At 44.0% G+C, this 21,415-nt stretch overlaps 1 protein-coding gene across 5 annotated transcripts in view; it reads left to right on the forward strand.

Annotated features, from left to right (window-relative positions):
- LOC139274021 (junctophilin-1-like) overlaps nucleotides 1-21,415 on the forward strand; it is a 188,090-nt gene that overhangs the window by 13,902 nt on the left and 152,773 nt on the right. For all 5 annotated transcript variants that reach the window (XM_070891076.1, XM_070891083.1, XM_070891090.1 and 2 more), the window contains exon 2: nucleotides 8,167-8,926. In XM_070891076.1, the coding sequence (XP_070747177.1) occupies nucleotides 8,167-8,926 (760 nt within the window). The remainder of the gene's footprint in view (nucleotides 1-8,166; nucleotides 8,927-21,415) is intronic.

Raw genomic sequence — 21,415 nt, forward strand, 5'->3', positions numbered from 1 at the left:
ATCCGCAGTATTTTGCTCTTGTATAAGTGCTTTTGAAGTGTAATCGCAGTTGTAATGTAGGGAAGCAAGGCAGCCAATTTGTGCACAAGGTCCCACAAACAACAATGAGATAATGACCAGATCATTTGTTTTAGTGATGTTAGTTGAGGGATAAATATTGGCCAGGACACCAGGGAGAACTTCTTTGAATAGTACAGTGAGATTTTTTACTTGCACCTGAGAGAGCAGACGGTTTATCATCGGCACCTTTGACAGTGCAGCACTCCTCAGTACTGCACAAAAGCAACAGCCCAGATTGTGTGTTCAAGTTTCTGGAGTGGGACTTAAATCCACAATCTTCTGATTCAGCGGCAAGAGTGTGACCACTGAGCTAGCTAAACTTTATTTTGAATTTACGTGAAAACTTAAGTTGCCCTGTTTTCTTTTCCTCCACAATTTTAGTTCTTTCCTCCTCTGGCTGTCCAATGTATGCATGAGTAGCCTGATGGGAGTTCCTTATTGATTGTCTTTGTGCATAGAGTCAAAGAGCCCTGTACAGTGAGGAACTGAGCCAATTAATCTAATATACAACTGTGTTTCAATCCTTAATTTTAATACTATCATTATAGATAAAGGTATTGTACTTCATGTAAGTGAAAAGATCTAACTGAATAAAATGAATGATAACAAGGTGAACTTTGTGTGGAATTGGACAAAAAGTTCACTTATGTTTTAAAAGGAAAAATTCTGAAGGAATTTCTGATTTATAAGTAACTTTGATTCATGCACATAGTCAATTAAAGAATATTGACTGGGACCTACTTTGGAGAATAGTCATGTGTATCAAAAGGAAGTGCAATTTGAAACTAACTGCAGCAAACTTCTATTCTGTTGCTGGTATGCTTCGAGTAATTTCATCATGTTGAAGTAACAGCATGTGTGGTACAAGCTAACTGTGTTTAGAAAATCAATCATACTACCTGTATGATGACCAACAAAGGCCAATCCTAAACACTGCCAACTCTGCACTGTTATCGAGCATATTTGTAGACTGCTGTAACATGATATCAAAAAAAAATGTGCTCAGCTGTTTCTTGATAACACTCCTGTGAAATGACTTGGGATGATTTATTACTTTAAAGGCAGGTTGTTGTTATGGCAAAGGGTATGGGGCCCGACCACATCCCGGCTGTAGTGACTTCTGCTCCAGAACTACCCACACATACAGCTCCAACACTGGCATCTACCCGATAATGTGGAAAATTGCCCAGGTATGTTCTGTTCACAAAAAGCAGGGCAAATCCAATCCAGGCAATTACTACTACATCAGCGTACTCTCAATCATCAGAAAAGTGATGGAAGGTGTCATCGACAGTGCTGTTAAGTAGCACCTGCTCACCATTGCTCAGTTTGGGTTCCGCCAGGACCACTTGGCTCCAGACGTCATTATAGCCTTTGTCCAAACATGGATAAAAAAGCTAAATTCTAGAAGGGAGAGTGACTGCTTTTGACATCAGGGCAGCATTTAACTGAGTGTGGCATCAAGGAGCCCTAGTAAAACTGAAGCCAATTGCAATCGGGGAAAACTCTCTGTTGGCTGGTGTCATACCTGGCAAAAAGGAAGATGATTGTGGTTTTGAGAGGCCAATCATCTCAGCCCCAGGACATCGCTACAGGAGTCTCGGGGCAATGGCTTAGGAACAACCATCTTCAGCAATGACCTTCCTTCCATTATAATGTCAGAAGCAATGTTCCAGTTAAGGTACGCTACTGCGCTACGCTCTCGAGGTCCCACGCAGGCCACTCAATGGCTTTTAAATGGAAACACTGCGTATGTGTGGAAATTTGAATATGTCACGCAGCCTGTTAAAGAGGCTGTGCTCCCCCCCAAAAATTAACGGAAGCATTAGTCAGAAATGGGGATGTTCCCTAATGATTGCACAGTGTTCAGTTCCGTTTGCAACTCGTCAGCTGATGAAGCAGTCTGTGCCTGCATGCAGCAAGACCTGGACAACATTCAGGCTTAGGCTGATAAGTGACAAATAACATTTGCACCACACAAGTGCCAGGCAATAACTATCTCCAACAAGAGAGAATCTATCCACTGTCCCTTGACATTCAACGGGATTATTATCCCTGAATTCACCCACCATCAACATCCTGGGGGGTCACCGTTGACCAGAAACTTAACTGGACCAGCCACACACATAATGTGGCTTCAAGAGCAGGTCAGAGGCTGGGTATTCTGTGGCATTTGACTTGCCACCTGACTCTCCAAAGCCATTCCACCATCTACAATGCACAAGAAGGAGTGTGATGGAATACTCTCCATTTGCCTGGATGAGTGCAGCTCCAACAACACTCAAGAAGCTCGACACCATCCAGGACAAAGCAGCCTGCTTGATTGGCAGCCCATCCATCACCTTAAACATTCACTCCCTCTACCACCAGCATACCCTGGCTGCAGTGTGTACTATCTATAGGATGCACTGCAGCAACTCGCCAAGGCCTCTTCGACAGCAACTCCCAAACCCGTGATCTCCACCACCTAGAAGGACAAGGGCAGCAGGCTCGTGGGAGCACCATCACCTCCAAGTTCCCCTCCAAGCCACACACCATCCTGACTTAGAAATATATCACTGTTCCTTCATCGTCGCTAAGTCAAAATCCTGGAACTCCCTCCCTAACAGCACTGTGGGAGTACCTTCACCACGGACTGCAGCTCAACATCACCTTCTCAAGAGCAACTAGGGATTGGCAAATAATGCTTGAGTTGGCAGCGACGCCCATATCCTATGAATGAATTTTTAAAAAGGCAAGGCGTTAGAAATCTTTTGAAGCTTTGAAATGACTAAAAACCTTTGTTACTGCTAATTTGAATGACAAATGCTTCCCCCAGGAGCAGTGAATATTAGAATGTGGATTTCTGATCATATTCCCACATGCTAAGTTTCAAATGTCCACATGCCCGCAAGTGTGAGAAAACTATATAAGCCAATCATTCCTCCCGCTATATAGCCACATACACGCACACAATCAGAGGGATAGTGACTTAAGGCTATTCTGACAAACCCTTGCGTCCCCTATAATAAAAACAGAAAAAAATTGGAAATACTCTGCAGCAGACATCTATGGAGAGAGAAGCAGAGTTAAAGTTTCAGGTTGATGACCATACATCATCACCTCGAGTCACCTGCCCACTATCCGAGAATTGTAGGTTCACCCTATGGACTGGCGAAGCAGAGAGTTCCTTCCAAATTTTTATTTCTAACTAATAATACAAAATTATGGCAACTTTGAACAAATTGGATCCAAGGAAGCTTCTCAGCCATGTGCAGAATTTAAGTATAATGGGTCATATGTATAAATTAAGATCAAAGAAAGAAAATAGGAAATGCAGGAGGAACTTTTTTTACTAAAAGGGTAGTTAGTGTGTGGAACCGATTACTGGCACTGATTTTGGAAAAGAAACTAATAGGTTTCAAGAACCTAGTGAGACCCTATACAGTCAAGCAGAGTCAGCAAGCTTTTATGAAAGGGAAATCACGTTTGACAAATTTGCTGGATGTAACGAGCAGGGTGGATAAAGGGAAACCAGTAGATGTCGTGTATTTGGATTTCTAGAAGGCATTCGATAAGGTGTCACATAAAAGGTTACTGCACAAGATAAAAGCTCACTGGGTTGAGGGTAATATATTAGCATGGATAGAGAATTGGCTAACTAACAGAAAACAGAGTCGGGATAAATGGGTCATTTTTAGATTGGCAAACTATAACTAGTGGGGTGCCACAGGTATCACTGCTGGGGCCTCAACTATTTACAAACTATATTAATGACTTGCATGAAGGGGCTGAGTGTAATGTAGCCAAATTTGCTGCTGATAGAAAGATAGGTGGGAAAGCAAGTTGTGAGGAGGACCCAAATAATCTGCAAAGGGATATAGATAGGCTAAGTGAGTGGGCAAAAATTTGGTAGATGGAGTATAATGTGGGGAAATGTGAGGTTATCCACTTTGGGAGGAAAAATAAAAAGACAAATTATTATTTAAATGGGGAGAGATTACAAAATGCTGCGGTACAGAGGGATCTGGGGGTCCTTGTACATGAAACACATAAAGTTAACATGCAGGTAGAGCAAGTAATTAGGAAGGAAAATGGAATATTGGGCTTTATTGCAAGGCGGATGGAGTATAAAAGCAGGGAAGTCCTGCTACAACTGTACAGGGGGGTATTGATGAGGCCACACCTGGAGTACCGCATACAGTTTTGGGCTCCTTATTTAAGGAAGGATATATTTGCATTGGAGGCAGTTCAGAGAAGGTTCACGAGGTTGATTCCTGAGATGAACGGATTGTCTTATGAAGAAAGGTTGAGCAGGTTGGGCCTATACTCATTGGAGTTTAGAAGAATGAGAGGTGATCTTATTGAAAAGTATAAGATTCTGAGGGGGCTTGTCAGGGTAGATGCAGAGTGGATGTTTCCCCTCGTGGGGGAATCTAGAACTCGGGGGCATAGTTTCAGAATAAGGGGCCACCCATTTAAAACGGAAATGAGAGGAATTTCTTCTGAGGGTTGTGAATCTTTGAAATTCTCTACCCCAGAGAGCTGTGGAGGCTGGGTCATTGAATATATTTAAGGTAGGGATAGACACATTTTTGAATGATAAGGGAGTCGAGGGTTATGGGGAACTCGCAGGGAAATGGATTTGAGACCAAGATCAGATCAGCCATGATCTTATTAAATGGCAGATCAGGCTTGAGGAGCCAAATGGCCTACTCTTGCTCCTGTTACTTATGTTTTTATGTAAGAAGGAATTTGGCAGGTTCTTATGGGATTCAAGGTGATTAGAAATGCACCATGCGTGTACTGTGGATAGACCGACTAGATAGACCGACAGTCTTCTGCCTGCAACTTTTATTATGTTACAAATAAATAGATAGCTATAGTGAAAGTTCTGTGTGTATATTTAGAAATTTGATTCAAACATGTATATCAAAAGTAACCAACAACAACTTGGTAAAACCGAGCCACATAAGGAGATACAGGTACAGCAGAGAGAATCCGGAGTTCCGGAATCTGGACCCAGGGACAATCCGTGGTGGGGTCGTCCGGATTCGGGAAAATGTTCCAGAATCCGGATGGGCCTCAGGCCACCGCCAACCTCTCCGCCGCTGACCTTGCCCCCTCGCAAACAAAATTAACCTTTTAATCTAATTTTGGTGCAGAAATTAAAAGATTAAACTGACATTATGAAATAATTTTGCTATGAAGTGACCATTCATAGCTGGAAAATTAATTTGTTTGAAGGATACATCTTTTATTAAGTAACAAAACTAACCAATTCCATCAATAACATGATTAACTACAACTGGTCATTGGATCATTTTTGTTCAAAATTAAAGGACAGTCACACAAAGCTTAGTAACTAAGTTATGGATCATTTTACGATCTGCTGAATACAATAATAGGAGTGTCCAAAGAGACTGAACTACTTGTACAGCTATTGACACACCTGTTGCCAGTTTTGATAGTCTGATACGTTTTTTTTTAAAAGGTACAATGATGACAACTTTGATCTGCTTCCAAAATGTTGTTTTGGTGAATATCTTTCCACAGCAAAACTCAATTCACTGAGAAATAAAAACATGAATTATTTCACAGTTAAGTGGCAGCTGTTTCAAGACAATATTTAGCCACCAAACATTCAACAATAAGTTTTAACTGATATCATTTCCATTCCATTCTGTTCTGACTAATATAGGGGTTCAAAATTGCCCCAAACGGGAAGCACCTTCTGTTTTTAAGTGTTCTGTCCACCCCAATGCATGGGGCGGACAATCCAGGGAAATTCAGCTCTTTGGTTTTTTTTTGGAGTGGGGCGGATGAGGGGTTGTCGGGTGGGTCGGAACGGCCATCACACCGAGTCATCAGCACCGTGTTAATAACGTCAGCACGACGCAGACATGCTGCGTCGCGCTAACGCGTCACAACATCCTTCCCCTTCAGTTAAAGGGGAGGGCCGCTGCGAACTCAGCAACCACTTTAGTGGCGAACACTGGGCCACCAGGGAAGGTTTCGGCTGGGCCAGTGGCCTGGTACCCAAGAGGGGGTGCCGGGCTGCCTGTTGGCGGCCTGGCCGAACCCATGGCCACCAGTATCGGGCCGACCTGGCAGTCACCGACAATTAAAATAAAATGGTGGCCGCGGCAGTGCGCCCTCCCCTTTAAGGACAGATGCGCCGCCCAGCCACAAGAAGCTTCCCACCAGGGAAAGCTGTCGGGGGCACCGAGCGGCATTCGATCCACTCCCGTGGGGCAATTTCCCACGCAGAGCGGAAAGAGGGTTTCCGCCAGTCGGAAAGGGGCGGCAACACGGGCGGAGCGGAGACGCTCTCCACCAGGAAAATCCATGAGGGCAACTTGTTAAATGGCTGCCCCTCCACGCCGACCAAGCGGTGAGTGCTTACGGACCCGTGGCCGCCTCTTCTAGAATGGCATAATTTCGGCCCCGTAGTGTCCTACATTGACAATTTGGGATTTCATTAATTTTGCTCCAAAGCTGGGGCTGAAGTTGATGGCCATGTGATTCTCAAGAACTGGTAAAAGGGAACCATGCAAAGAGAAACCACATCACTTTTTACGTGCTATGTTGGCGTTACTCACTAGTGTCAGCTGTGGGCTCTGTTGGTAGCACTCTCACCTCCCACTCCAGAGACTTGAGCACAAAAAGCTAGACTGACACTCTTGTGCAGTACTGAGGGAGCACTTCACTGTCGGAGGTGCCGTCTTTCGGATGCCCCCTTAACCCGTCTGCCCTCACAGTCTGACGTAAAAGCTCCTATGGCACTATTTCAAAGAAGAGCAGGGCAGTTAACCCGAGCCAATAATTATCCCTCAATCAACATCAGTAAAACAGATTATCTGGTCATTATTACATTGCTATTTGTGGGAGCTTGCAGTGTGCAAATTGACTGCTGCGTTTCCTACATTACAAAAGTGACTACAATTCCAAAAAGTATTCCAAAGTGCTTTGGATCATGAAAGGCGCTATATAAATGCAAACTTTCTTTTTAAATTTTCAAACTCACCAAATATTTTCACTAAGATATAATCAAAAGATATTGGAATGTCTGTATACTTACTTAAATACCATGCTTATTTAATGTTCTATATTTTGAAGAGAAAAAGTCTAATTTTGCTTTCTGAAGGACTGGAAGTATATTGTATAAATGCATATTTTCTGGACTTTTCTGGTCCCATTCAACTCTAATATGTTGGTTAATTTTATCTTTGAGTTTAATAATAACTTTGCAGAAAGACCCTACGAGGATTAGTCTATATATATTCCAGACTTCAAGTGGACTTTTACCGTGATTCCCAAATCTTTAAAATGCCATAAACCTTTGCACAGTACCTGTGAAAGCCAAAGGCAGTTTTAGCCATTTTATTTTTGAACTTTCACCTTTGGTATGTGCTAAAATCTTCTAAGGCAAAGATCTGCCTGAGCCACCAGAACAGCTTATTACACAGATAAAGCTTAGCTGCACAAGGTCTGCAAAGTTGAGGTTGCTTGGATTACAGAACTCCAACAGAGCATTGCCACTGTCTCTTTAGTTTCTCACACCACTCGACAATTGCATTATATCTTGTTGCATCCTTTGTCCAGTCATAGCAACAGTCTGATTTCTGCCTATGAGACAGATACCTCTTTGTGGCACACTGCTAAGAATGTGATCAAGTGATTCATTTCAAGGTGGCAGAGATTGATAACATAGGTTATTATATATACTTGGCAGATAATGGCAAGTAATCTTATAAGTGCTGAGCTGGAACACCACCCAGAAATCATCAGCCCATATTACAATGTTCCCCACTTTTTTTTTAACCATTCCTTATTTATGAACTTGTGTCAAACTTATTTAATCCCCCTATTTTGAATTGTAATGCCAGATTTTCCAGTACAGTGTTAGTATCTGTATTCAGTAAGTATTCTTGGCAGTGCAATCACAACAGAGATTGGGGCATCTATTTAACATCTTTTGCCATAAATCCATATATCTTTTAACTGTGAGAATCATGGAAACATAAAATGGGACTTAAATGTCCGTTGCATTTTTGTGTTGAGTATTTAAAACTTGAGTTTCAGTTAAGTACACATTGTAATTCCTTTTTAATCCATGTTCTGAAGGAACGTACCAGGGACAGTGGGCCGGAGGAATGCGTCATGGATATGGTGTACGCCAGAGTGTACCATTTGGTATGGCCACAGTCATCCGCTCACCACTCCGAACTTCTCTAGCATCGCTTCGAAGTGAACAAAGCAATGGCACAATTCTACATGATATATCTGCAGATAGTCCAGCTGGCACAAGAGGTGGGTTTGTCCTCACATTTCACAGTGATACAGAATTAATGACTGGCAAGAAAAAGGGCTTTTTCAGAAGAGGATCACTCCTGGGAAATCTAAAGCTCAAAAGGTCCGAGTCCAAGTCATCTTTGGCTAGCAAACGTAGCTCTGCTCGGAGTGAAGCATCAATGAGTAGAATAAGTTCAGCAAATAGTGATGCCAATTCAACAATCAGTTTTGGAGATGGTGATTCTGAATATTTACCAGTGGAAGACCATGTCGATGCTACCACAACCGAATCATATATGGGGGAATGGAAAAATGATAAACGCAGTGGGTTTGGTATAAGTGAGCGTTCAAATGGTATGAAGTTTGAGGGAGAATGGTTGAATAATCAAAGGAATGGTTATGGATGTACGACCTTTCCAGATGGCACAAAGGAAGAAGGAAAATATAAAAATAACATTTTAGTCCGAGGAAAGAAAAAGCACCTTATACCCATCAGAATCAGCAAAATTAAAGAAAAAGTGGGGAGAGCGACAGAAGGAGCACATCGAGCAGCAGCGATTGCCAGAACAAAAGTGGATATAGCAGCTTCGAGGTGAGTAATCATATTGTGTAGGTTAGCTATGCTTTGGCTACCTTCTAAAGTTACTTTAAACATGATTAATTTGAATACATTATGAAATATATATATAACTTTTAACATTTGCAAGTTGTTAAAATAAAAGTAGTTAGTCTTGTTCAAACCTACTATTACTCTGACAGTTTCACAATATAACAACTTAATGAAGAAGTAATATCAATTTAGAAAATATGCTGCATTTCTTTTTTTTTGCATTTTCTCCTGTCTCCTAAAAGCGATGACTCAATAATTATATCCCCCCCCCAGCCTGAGGTCAAATATGAAGCATTTCTGAGATTCTGTTATGCCAGTTTTTAAACCTGTATTACTTTTACTGAAATTAATCCATCAAGAACTGATCTTCCTTTGCAGTATTCAAATTATGCATTGCTTTCAGTGATTGCTGTAAACTTTTAACCATTGGCTGTTCAAGCTATTTTGTACGGTAGACCTGTGCATCATATTATCATAGGCAGTCCCTCGAATCGAGGATGACTTGCTTCTATGTCAAAAAGTTTCAATGAAGGACCTAAAATTCCAGGTCCTGAACTAAATCTTGAAGGGTGGAAGATGTCTATGCATGGATTTTGTTAACGTGTGGTGGCCACTTGACAGAGCTAGGTCTTGGTCCAGTGGCAAGGATTAACCAAGACGACTAGAGACTAGCTCTGCTGCACGGACCTATTGCGGAAACAAAATGCAGTGTGGGCTGGCCCATGCTGCCCCTGGGCCCTCGGCTCTTCTGGGCCCCGAACGCACGCTTCTCCTGGGTCCTGATCACATCCCTCTACCATCTCTCGCCACTCCTTCGCCTCGATCTCGCCGCTCCTGCTGCACCTGCCCACGCTCCAACCACCGACCTGGGCCTTCGTGATGTCCCTCTTCACTGCCGTTGCTCTCCTGCTCCAGCATGTGCTGCTCCCTGGAGTGGTATGCCGCCACGCTGCTCCTTCTGCTCCCCGGCCTGCTCCGATGGTGCTCGCAGGCCGGTGGTCGTGCAGTCTGCTGGGCCAGGCCGGTGCTCCTTCCACTCCCTGGCCTGCTCCGATGTCGACCAATGAGAGCAGTGATGGATACCTTCACTTCCTGCCCATAGAACAATGCTTCTCTTGTTGAACAATCTTTTGTGGCCAGTCACTTATGGTACTGAAAGTACTTGTGAAATTGAAATTCCCAATTTATGTATCTGGAAAATGACAAACATAGTGTGAAACAAAATTGGAGAATTGTGTAGAATATTGGTCATAATTATTTGAGTTGAGAATAGCAAAAATTGTACCATATCAGTGAGGAGTTCAACTATAGTTTTGAAAGTGTTGATACTGAACAATTTTAAAGAAGAGGAATTGTGCCTGGCGACTTTCAAATTGCAACAAGTAATGACTCTCCAAAAACGTGTTGTCAAATTTATGATTCTTTCTTGTTCTCAATGAAATGGTCACAGATGTAATAGCTCTGCTTCTTGCATTGCCTGTTGAACCCATGATATTACTCCGTGAAACCACCAATATGAAAATGCGGAAATGCATTATTTTGGCAAGATATAAATTCAATATTTTTATGAGAATTGTAGATTAAGAGATGGTCTAATTGAATAGTTGTTTAAGATGATTAAAGGTTTTGATAGGGTAATTAGAGCAAAAGTATTTTCTATTTAAGGAGTGTCCAGAACAAGGGGGCATAACCTTAAAATTAGAGCTAGGCCATTTTGGGATGATGTCAGAAAGCACTTCTTCACACAAAGAATAGTGAAAATCTGGAAAACTTTCCCCCAAAAGGGTGTTGAGGCTTGGTCAATTGAAAATGTCAAAACTAAGATTAATAGATTTTTGATTGGTAAGGGTATTAAGGGTTACGGAACCAAGGTGGGAGTAGATGGAGTTAAGATGCAGATTAGCAATAATTTAATTGAATGGCAGAAGAAGCTCGAGGGGCTGAATGGCCTATTCCTATCTTCCTAATATTTTGACTTTTGGGTTTTAATAGAAAGTTTAAAAGGTATGCCGTGCACCTCTCCCTGTCAGATTATTACTTTACCATACAGGCTCATATATGAACTATATTTTTATTAAGTCTGTAACACCGATGAACCTAAATGATTCACTTGCCTTTCACCATGACACCATTAATGAACGATCTAATCAAATCTGGGCTATTCAGCAATAGTGACGTTAATGTCTTTTTTCTCCCAATGCCACCTTTACTCCAACTATTGCCACTGTGCGCAATAGTCAAACTGTCTTTTTTCCCTAGAACATTAAAGGCCCTGTGCTGCTGAAGGTTGGGACTTGAGCCATTTTCAGGCTCCATTTATTAAATAATGACAAAAGAAATGCTGTTTGGCAGTGAAGTTTGTAAGTATTTAATCCAATGGTACAATATATAACAGTCTCTGATGTGTCTGTGACCTTTGGCAAAAATATAATATAATTGTGAATATAAGATCATCAGTTTGGGAACACTGACATCTGAAATTTGGCCCTAGACCTACTCATTGAGCTTCATTCCTCATGGTTATTATCCATTGTTGTTTGTGGATAATCTATTTCATATTTTATCTGCTTATGTACAATAACTAGATCATTGCTAGTCACATATCATTTTAGAACTTGAAAACCCACTTGTATAATTTTCTGTAAAATTCAAACAAGAGACAAGTGGTAATTGTACCCACAGCCTGAAAGCAAATTGCCTAGTTTGGACATTTGTAAAGCAATATTTCAGTCTGCTTTTATTAATGTCACCAGTTTGTAGTTATCACTGCTGCAGTATTATCCTTTTTTTTAAAATTTGTTCACAGGATGTGGGCGTCGCTGGCAAGGCCAGCATTTATTGCCCATGAGAAGGTGGTGATAAGCTGCCTTCTTGAACCACTGCAGTCCATGCTTCTTTGTAGCAGTTTTGTATAACTGAATGACGGGCTAGGCCGTTACAGAGGGCAGCTAAGAGTCAATCACATTGCTGTGGGTCTGCAGTCACATATGGGCTAGACTGGGTAAGGATGGCAGATTTCCTTCCCTAAAGGGCATTAGTGAACCAGATGGGTTTTTATGACAATCCGGCAGTTTCATGATCACCATTACTGATGCTAGCTTTTTTTAATAATTCTCGATTTATTTAATTAAGTGAATTTAAATTCTCCAGCTGCCATGGTGGGAATTGAACTTTTGTCTCTGGATCATTAGACCCGACCCCTGGATTAGTAGTCCAGTAACATAACCACTATGCTATTCTGGTACAGAATATGCTGCATGGTATTTTCTACTATATTTATCGTGTGTCTTTGTTACTTCAGGTACACAATAATAATTATCTCTTCCACAATAACCTAGCTTTGTATGATAGTTCTGCGACATTCCTTGGCACAAATCCCAGTTAAGCATAACAGACTTACTTTATCTGGAGAATTCTTTTAAATTAATTTATCCTATCAATCGCACTGCATTAGGTGCAGTGGAGAGTTACAGAACTTATGTGTAGTTTATCCTCTGATAAATCCTAAACTTGGGCTAAACTGTATTTTGCTGATACAGGTTACTGCACTTGAGAAAGTTCCTACTTCTTGAACTGTTACTCCTGCATAACAGTTTGTAAGTCAAACAGCAACAATGCAAAGATTAGATTCTTATAAGGGACGTCAATAAGGTGCAAGCTACTCATTGTAAAATCCTAATCCTGCTTGCTCCAAGAGGAAATGTTTGAATTCAAGTACATATATAGTCAGGGTTGGGTCCGAGTTAGTGCTTTCATTTTCAGTCTTCAATTACACAGGAACCTAAAGCTGTTACTTCCAGAAGCTTACTGCCATATAATTTTATTTTGAGTTGTTTTCTTCCTTACCCTACCTCCTTCCCGCAGGTACCTCACACCAAGTACTCTGCCAGTGCTACTCTGTAACCACCTGCAAGTCGATGGCAAGGCTTGGCTGAAGTGCCTCAGCTTCCAATTTCTGTTCCTCTGTGGGGAAGTGTATGACCTTGCCTTGTATTACACAGGTGTTGACAATGGGCACATATTGTTAGTTGATCTGTTTTTATGTCAGATACCTCAAGAGCATTGGGTAATTGCACTAGGGTGGATTTGCAATGCAGTGGATGTTGATTGAATACAGAACTCCGAATCTCCCCAACCGTTCCCCCCCCCCCCCCCCCCCCATCACCACCACTACCACTTCGCAGTGGTTAGTGACATTTTTGTCAAAATGGGCAGATTTCCAAAGATAATTTAATGAAATATAACATTCAAGTTATTTGTTTTGAAAAGACCATGGGGCTGATTTTCCTGGGGACAACACTCTGGTAATGCTTATTTCCAAGCACAAAGGTCTGGATAAATTGGCAGAGCCCCATATTACCAGGTCTCCACCTCTTTTATATTGATAAAGATTACCAGGGCTCCCCCACAAGAGGCAGAACAAGGCCTATACCTACAGCAGGCACAGGTGAAACATGACCATTTAACTGAGACAGGAGGGAATGTCCCTGGCCCTCTTACCCCACTTTTCTGTAGTTCCATTGCTTGGGCACCCAGATACAAGAGTGGTCCGCAGAAGCTGGTGCTGGACCTTCCAATTGGACCCACGCAGACTATTTGGACCATGGTGTTGCTGCTGTAGGCCTCGTGGGCCCGCAGCTGTGACTGACTTTCTTGCCCCACTTCCTTATGCAAGCTCCTGCCAGGGGGCAGGCTTGTGATGGGAGTGAGACTGGGTCATGATAATGTCCCACTCTGACAAAACCAGGCATTCTGAGGCACATCAAGTGTGCTGTACCTGTCCAGAACCTGGGACAGGCCACCAAGGAAAATCAGTCCTCACCTATACTATTTTGGCAAAAACAATCCCAACAACAATCATTTTTACTGCCAGAGAGCCTTGAATTTCACTGTTGGTTAACAGCATGTCAATACGGAAGCATTTTTCTGAAATTCTTCTTTCCGCTATTTTAGAACAGGCTTCACAACAGGTTTATTTAACCTGCTGAGTGTAAATGGGCTATCACCGCCACTAAAATAGCACGAGACAAGTGCATTAACCATTCAAATGTTATCACACAGCATAATTTTAATGTTGATGCCTTTTGCTTCAACTTTTTAAACTGATCTTGTTTTACAATCTACCATTGTCAAATTCCTGAATTTTATATTGTTCTGTGAAAAAGTTCTTTTTTATTTTGGAAAATATATAGGCTCACGTATGAACTATAGATTTTGTTGCAAAGTCTGTGACACTAATGGACCTAAATGTTTGATTTACCTTGCACCATGACATAATAGCTGTTAAATCTGTCACCATAAACTGCCAAGTAAGAGATGATGATATAATCTAATCTGGGCTAATCTATTTCTAGCAGTGATGCTGCCAATGCCTGTTTCTGCCAGTGACCCTCTTCCTTCCACCAATGCTACTGTGTGCTCTGCTCACATTTTCAGAACGTTAGTGTTGGGGAACTTGTACTAAATGCGGTGGGTGTTTCCCTAGCAGACACTACTAAAGGAAAATTGTGGAACCTGATAAAACATATCTCCAATAATGTCTCAAATGACTTAATGTCCCTTATATAAATGTCATATTGTAATACTTTCACTTCAGACTCAGAATGGACTTTAAGTAAAACTGTAAACTCCAATGCATTTACAATCAATACACAGACCATTCTTCCAATAGTTTTGAACACCAAATTGTTTTTATCACCACATCTGCATGGTAAAGCAAGGGTATGTTTTCAGCACAGAACTTGACAGTAGAGACTTAAAATAATAAAAACTCACACAAGTTGAAAAATATTTTTCATAAATAAAGACAGAAAATGCCGGAAGTACTCAGCAGGTCAGACAGCATGTATGGAGAGAAAAACAGAATAAATGTTTTAGGTCAATGACTTCATGAGAACTGGAAAAAGAGATGCAACAGTTTTTAGGCTGCATCTATTTGCAACACTAGATATGATCCTGCCTGCTTTTGACAACCCTGCGATGTGTAATTAAATCCAGTCTTGCCATTGAGCATATAGAATGTGGAAGTATAGTTAGCTTTGTGAAGATCCTCTGTTAATAGAATTCTGCAATTGTAATTATAGTTGTCCTTGGCTAGTAAAATAGTAGACTTGGTGGACGAAATTGTCCCTTTTAGCGATGGCTGTTAGCACCTCCGGGCACTGCAAGAAAATCACCCGCGCGGAATTGGGCAGTGGTTGTGCGGAGGTGCTATGAGGTAACACCCCACTCGGCAGTGCGTGGGAATGATGATGTCATGGCCGTGCACACTGCCCCCTTAGCGACCCGGAAGTGAAATTGCCCCGTGCAACCTACTTTAGTGCCTGCCGATGACAATGGCAGTTTGAGCTATTGAGTTGCAGTCGGGAACCGAATGCGCCAGCACTATTTAAAGGCGCCATCTTGCAAAGTTTTTTTTTGTTGTCCATTAGTTATTTCTGGTTTGCAACAGTTAGTCAATGTGGCTGGTGGACCAAAAGCAGCAATTTGTTTGCTCAAGCATTGTTCTGCCTCCAACCTTTCCCTTGTATCACTCACGGCACTTTCGACATGGTACCATTTATGTTGCTTCATGGGGTCCGTGTTGGTAGTCGACTGCCTGCTCCGACTTTACCGTCAGAGGATGCTTCGCTGTGCGCTGCCAATTACAAAGGAAAAGGCATCGAGAGAGGGAGAGAGAAAGACTACGATTAAGACAGTAAGCATCACAAGGAGAGGCCCATGGAGCAAGGCACAGGGACAGGCAATGGGACAGGCACAGAGAACCACAGGAAGAAGCACATCAAGATGTTGCCAGAGGAAGAAGGCACTACAGGGGTGGCAACAAAAGGCCTTACTCTAGGTATGCTGTCAGTAGTTCTCTGACATCTATTTCACTGAGGAGCAGTGTGTGCGAAGGCTGCATTTTAGGAAGGATGTGGTCACAGAGCTCTGTCATCTACTGCAACGAGACCTCAAACTTCAAACAAGAGGGAGGAGGGTTCTCTCTGTGGCAGTCAAGGGTCGCAATCACTCTGTTTCTACGCCAATGGATCTTTACAGGGAGCAACAGGAGACATCTCCAACATTTCCCAGTTTGACATTCATTGCTCCATCCTTGAGGTCACAGATGCTCTGTACAGAAGGAGGAGGGACTACATCTGCTTCCCCATAAGCAGAGAGAATCAGAACGAGTGTGCATGTGCCTTTGCCAGGATAGGGGATTTCCCCATGTTACAGGGTGCCATTGACAGCACCCACGTTGCTTTGAGGGCACCACAGCATAATCCAGAGATCTTCTGTAATCGCAAAGGCTACCACTCACTGAATGTCCAGTTGCTGTGCGACCACACACGCAGAATAATGTCCATCAATGCCTGCTATCCTGGCAGCAGCCACAATGCCTTCATCCTGCACCAGACCTGGTGTGACAGCTCTGTTCTAGCCCCCAAATGAAGCTCGGAAACGAGGGCTATTCGCTTTCCACGTGGCTCATGACTCCCCTCCGTAACCTCACCACTCCTGCCCAGCACTCGTACAATGAAAGCCATCCCGCCACCAGGAACATTATTGAGCAGACCATCGGAGTGTTGAAGTAATAGTTCTGCTGCCTTGACCGTTCAGTCCTGCATTACTTGCCTGAGCGGGTATCCCTATTTGTCGTTGTCTGCTGCATGCTGCACAACCTGGCCACCATGAGGGCACAGCAATTGCCTCCAAGCATAGCCGCACCATCTCAGAAGGAGGGGGACCAAGAGGAGGAGCAAAAGCAGGAGGACGAGGAGCAGGAGCAGCAACAGCCGCGACGGAGGATTCAGCGAGTCCATTGCAATCCTGCAATGGAGGTCCGTGACCATCTCATCAGAGCTCGTTTCCACTGATTTCCATCCCACTTCCTGGTTCCTGTGGACGTCCCCATCACCATATCAATTTGCCTTTCCATACCAAATCTCCGACACTGAAATGAGAGACAACAGTAAACATTAAAGACACCAATTACCATTTATGAAACGAGAATAAAATGTATAACTGTGTATTTAATTATCACCCTTGTGCATTTCCTTATAGCCCCCTTTTCAACGACCTATTCTACAACTTCTCCGCAATGTCTCCCCTGTGGCTGCAGCATGGCTGGTGGAAGGCTGCTGTGTGTCGGGGCCAGAGACTACAGGTGGCCTTGTAGCATGCCCTCGACCATCTCTGGGCCTGGAAGGCCTGGCTGCAGACTTCACCATCTTGGGCTGGGCAGCGGCAGTCTGGGCTGGCTGGGTGATAGGCATGGACAAGTGCAATGATGGAGTGGCAGTGGTGAGATCAGAAAAACTGTCATCCTGAGAGAGGACAGCAGGTTCCTGCTCCACTGACCCAGTGCCACTCCTCCGGGGCAGCACCTCAGCACCCCCTCTGGTCTGACAGAGCACAGATTGCTGGGTTGCTGCGACACTGTGTGATCCCCGGTCCCAGCGGTCCCAGGTGGACCCAGCGGCGATGGCAACAATTGGGGCTTGCGTGGCAGGTAGCTGAGACTGCCTGACATCACCAAGACGTTGAGATCGGTCTGAGCATCCATGCGAGCAACCATTGACTCTTATTGCTGCACCAAGACCTTGCGTTCGCTTCCACCTGTGCCATATTGCTCATGATACGTGTCATGAGGTCTGGATCTGCACGGTCTGTCTGAGTCCATCATCGTCTGCATACTGGCAAAGATGGGCTCCATGGTGTGTGCAGAGCTGTGTACAATGTGGGAAGCGAATTCATCCACACTCCTTACGACTTGCGACTGGCTCCCGGGCACCCTTGCATTGCACCTATCACGTATGAGTGTATGGCCATCATCCTTTGTGTGAACACCTCCCAATCGACGTCCTCATCTGAGTCCTGTGCAGCAGAACTTGGGTGTGAACTCTCCCTCCGGGGAGATGGCTCCCGAGCTTCCCTTTCCCCTTGACCCTTCTGCAGCCCACTCGGCCCTGGTGCATCACCCAGTGCATACCCGTGTCCTAAACTAACCTCTAATGACCGTGTGGTGCCAGTATCTGAGTTGGCGCCTGTGGTTGAGAGAAGCAGTGATACAGTGCTTGGCTCTTCATGCCCCCCGCACCCCCACCTCATCCTCCTCTCGCTCTTATCTCTCGTGACTGGCTCATTATGTGCTAGCTCATTATCTGAAAGCGCAAATGGCACAAGAGTCGGCTTGAGGGAAGGAAGGCAGACAGAATGAGGGGGTGGAAAGTGATAAGGCCGCTGCCTTTAATGGAGAAGAGGGGATAAAGATATTATTGTTGCCCCCAGCGGGCTCGACATCTCCGGCGGCCATGGGGTCCACCACCTGCGGGCCACAGTACTTGCTCCTCCAGGTCGGAAAGCCGGCACAGTTCAGCTTCCCCTCCCCCCCCCCCCCGCTCCAGTCCGCTGCTGTTCCCTTCTGTTGTGTGCCATCTTGGCCTGCAAAAGAAAGGAAGCTGTGAGTATGAGTCCTGTTATGTATGTGGAAGATATGCTTGTCATGTTAAATGCTGTAAATGTAGGCAAGGTATGAAAGGAGGGTGTGACTGTGAGTAGGCACAGATGGTTGGTGATTGCCTGCTGGGTTAACTGCGGGTTTGCAGAGTGTGCACAGACAGAGGTTCCGAGGCTGTTTGCTTTAATCAAGGGGCACTTGAGGTTTAATTGATTTATTGTTTTGCAACAAAATAGTTGTTAGGTGTGTGTGGGTTCTATCCATGGCTCTGCTGCCCGACACCTCCTCAGCACCTCTGCCCACATGGCCCTAAAAACCTGTGGAGTTGGTCTTCTCCCAGATGGAGGGAACAGTACTGCCCTCCTTCCCTTGTCGACCTCCAACAATAACAGCAGCTATCACACACCTTGCTTGCAGCTCAGTCAACTGAAGAAATTATGGGAATGACCAGGTGCTGCCTGAAACGACATCCCCATTAGGAACTGGAATGAACAACAGCCTCATTTTCAGTGCATGAAAGCCAACTGAAATTAGGTGCATAAATGTTGGCACCCCACTGAGGCCATAGCGCCTCTGATACCGCCACGCTGCATTTGAGGGAAAAGTGCCTGAGCTTCTATCCCCTTCCACCCCCCCACACTCGAGCACCTGACTTTCTCCCCACTCACCCCCGCAAATTCCTGCCCTTCTGCCCCCTCCCCGAGCTCCTGACATTCAGTACCTGAGTTCCTGGCCTTCTCTTTTTACCCCCCCCCCCCCGCAACCATATTTCTGACCTTCTCCTTCCCGCGCCTACAAGCTCCTCTCTCTTTCCCTCTTTTTTCCCCCCCCCCACCCAGCATCGGAGCCCCATGTCGGCTACACATGCGCGCGTGCGCAGTACCAAGATGGTCTTCGGGCGCCTCAAACGAGGTCACGTGCGCAGAGGGATGCAGCACCATGAAAATAATCACCGTAGTTTTCAAGCGAATACAGAGGCAGGGAAAGGGACGATGGGAGGAAAGAACAAAAGGAAAGGTCTGTGATAGGGCTGAAGGCAGGAGAGATTAAATGACAAAAGGAATGATGGCGCAAGGCAAAAGGAGATGGTAATGGGACAAGTAAAGAAACAAAAGATGGGTCGAGAGGAGATGGAAATGCGAAGAGAAAAATCTGAAAAAATAAGGACAGAGGTGATGATCTGAAATTGGTGAATTCCATATTGAGTCCAGACAGCTGAAAAGTGTCTAATCAAAAGATGAGGTGCTGTTTCTCGAGCTTGTATTAAGTATCGTTGGTATAGTTGAGTAGGTCGTGAACAGAGAGGTTAGAGTGGGAGTGAAGAGGAGAATTAAAGTGATAGGCGACTGGAAGAACATAAGAACATAACATAAGAACATAAGAACATAAGAATTAGGAACAGGAGTAAGCCATCTAGCCCCTCAAGCCTGCTCCGCCATTCAATAACTTCATGGCTGATGTGGCCGTGGACTCAGCTCCACTTACCCGCCCGCTCCCCATAACCCTTAATTCCCTTATTGGTTAAAAATCTATCTATCTGTGATTTGAATACATTCAATGAGCTAGCCTCAACTGCTTCCTTGGGCAGAGAATTCCACAGATTCACAACCCTCTGGGAGAAGAAATTCCTTCTCAACTCAGTTTTAAATTGGCTCCCCCGTATTTTGAGGCTGTGCCCCCTAGTTCTACTCTCCCCGACCAGTGGAAACAACCTCTCTGCCTCCATCTTGTCTATCCCTTTCATTATTTTAAGTGTTTCTATAAGATCACCCCTCATCCTTCTGAACTCCAACGAGTAAAGACCCAGTCTACTCAATCTATCATCATAAGGTAACCCCCTCATCTCCGGAATCAGCCTAGTGAATCGTCTCTGTACCCCCTCCAAAACTAGTATATCCTTCCTTAAGTAAGGTGACCAAAACTGCACGCAGTACTCCAGGTGCAGCCTCACCAATACCCTATACAGTTGCAGCAGGACCTCTCTTTTTTTGTACTCCATCCCTCTCGCAATGAAGGCCAACATTCCATTCGCCTTCCTGATTACCTGCTGCACCTGCAAACTAACTTTTTGGGATTCATGCACAAGGACCCCCAGGTCCCTCTGCACCGCAGCATGTTGTAATTTCTCCCCATTCAAATAATATTCCCTTTTACTGTTTTTCTTTCCAAGGTGGATGACCTCACATTTTCCGACATTGTATTCCATCTGCCAAACCTTAGCCCATTCGCTTTACCTATCTAAATCTCTTTGCAGCCTCTCTGTGTCCTCTACGCAACCTGCTTTCCCACTAATCTTTGTGGCATCTGCAAATTTTGTTTCACTACACTCTGTCCCCTCTTCCAGGTCATCTATGTATATTGTAAACAGTTGTGGTCCCAGCACTGATCCCTGCGGCACATCACTAACCACCGATTTCCAACCCGAAAAGGACCCATTTATCCCGACTCTCTGCTTTCTGTTAGCCAGCCAATTCTCTATCCATGCTAATACATTTCCTCTGACTCCACGTACCTTTATCTTTTGCAGTAACCTTTTGTGTGGCACCTTATCGAATGCCTTTTGGAAATCTAAATACACCATATCCATTGGTACACCTCTATCTACCATGCTCGTTATATCCTCAAAGAATTCCAGTAAATTAGTTAAACATGATTTCCCCTTCATGAATCCATGTTGCATCTGGTTGATTGCACTATTCCTATCTAGATGTCCCGCTATTTCTTCCTTAATGTTAGCTTCAAGCATTTTCCCCACTACAGATGTTAAACTAACCGGCCTATAGTTACCTGCCTTTTGTCTGCCCCCTTTTTTAAACAGAAGCGTGACATTAGCTGCTTTCCATTCCGCTGGTACCTCCCCAGAGTCCAGAGAATTTTGGTAGATTATAACGAATACATCTGCTATAACTTCCGCCATCTCTTTTAATACCCTGGGATGCATTTCATCAGGACCAGGGGACTTGTCTACCTTAAGTCCCATTAGCCTGTCGAGCACTACCTCCCTAGTGATAGTGAATGTCTCAAGGTCC

Source organism: Pristiophorus japonicus, chromosome 1, assembly GCF_044704955.1.
Source record: "Pristiophorus japonicus isolate sPriJap1 chromosome 1, sPriJap1.hap1, whole genome shotgun sequence".
NCBI classification, from domain to species: domain Eukaryota; kingdom Metazoa; phylum Chordata; class Chondrichthyes; family Pristiophoridae; genus Pristiophorus; species Pristiophorus japonicus.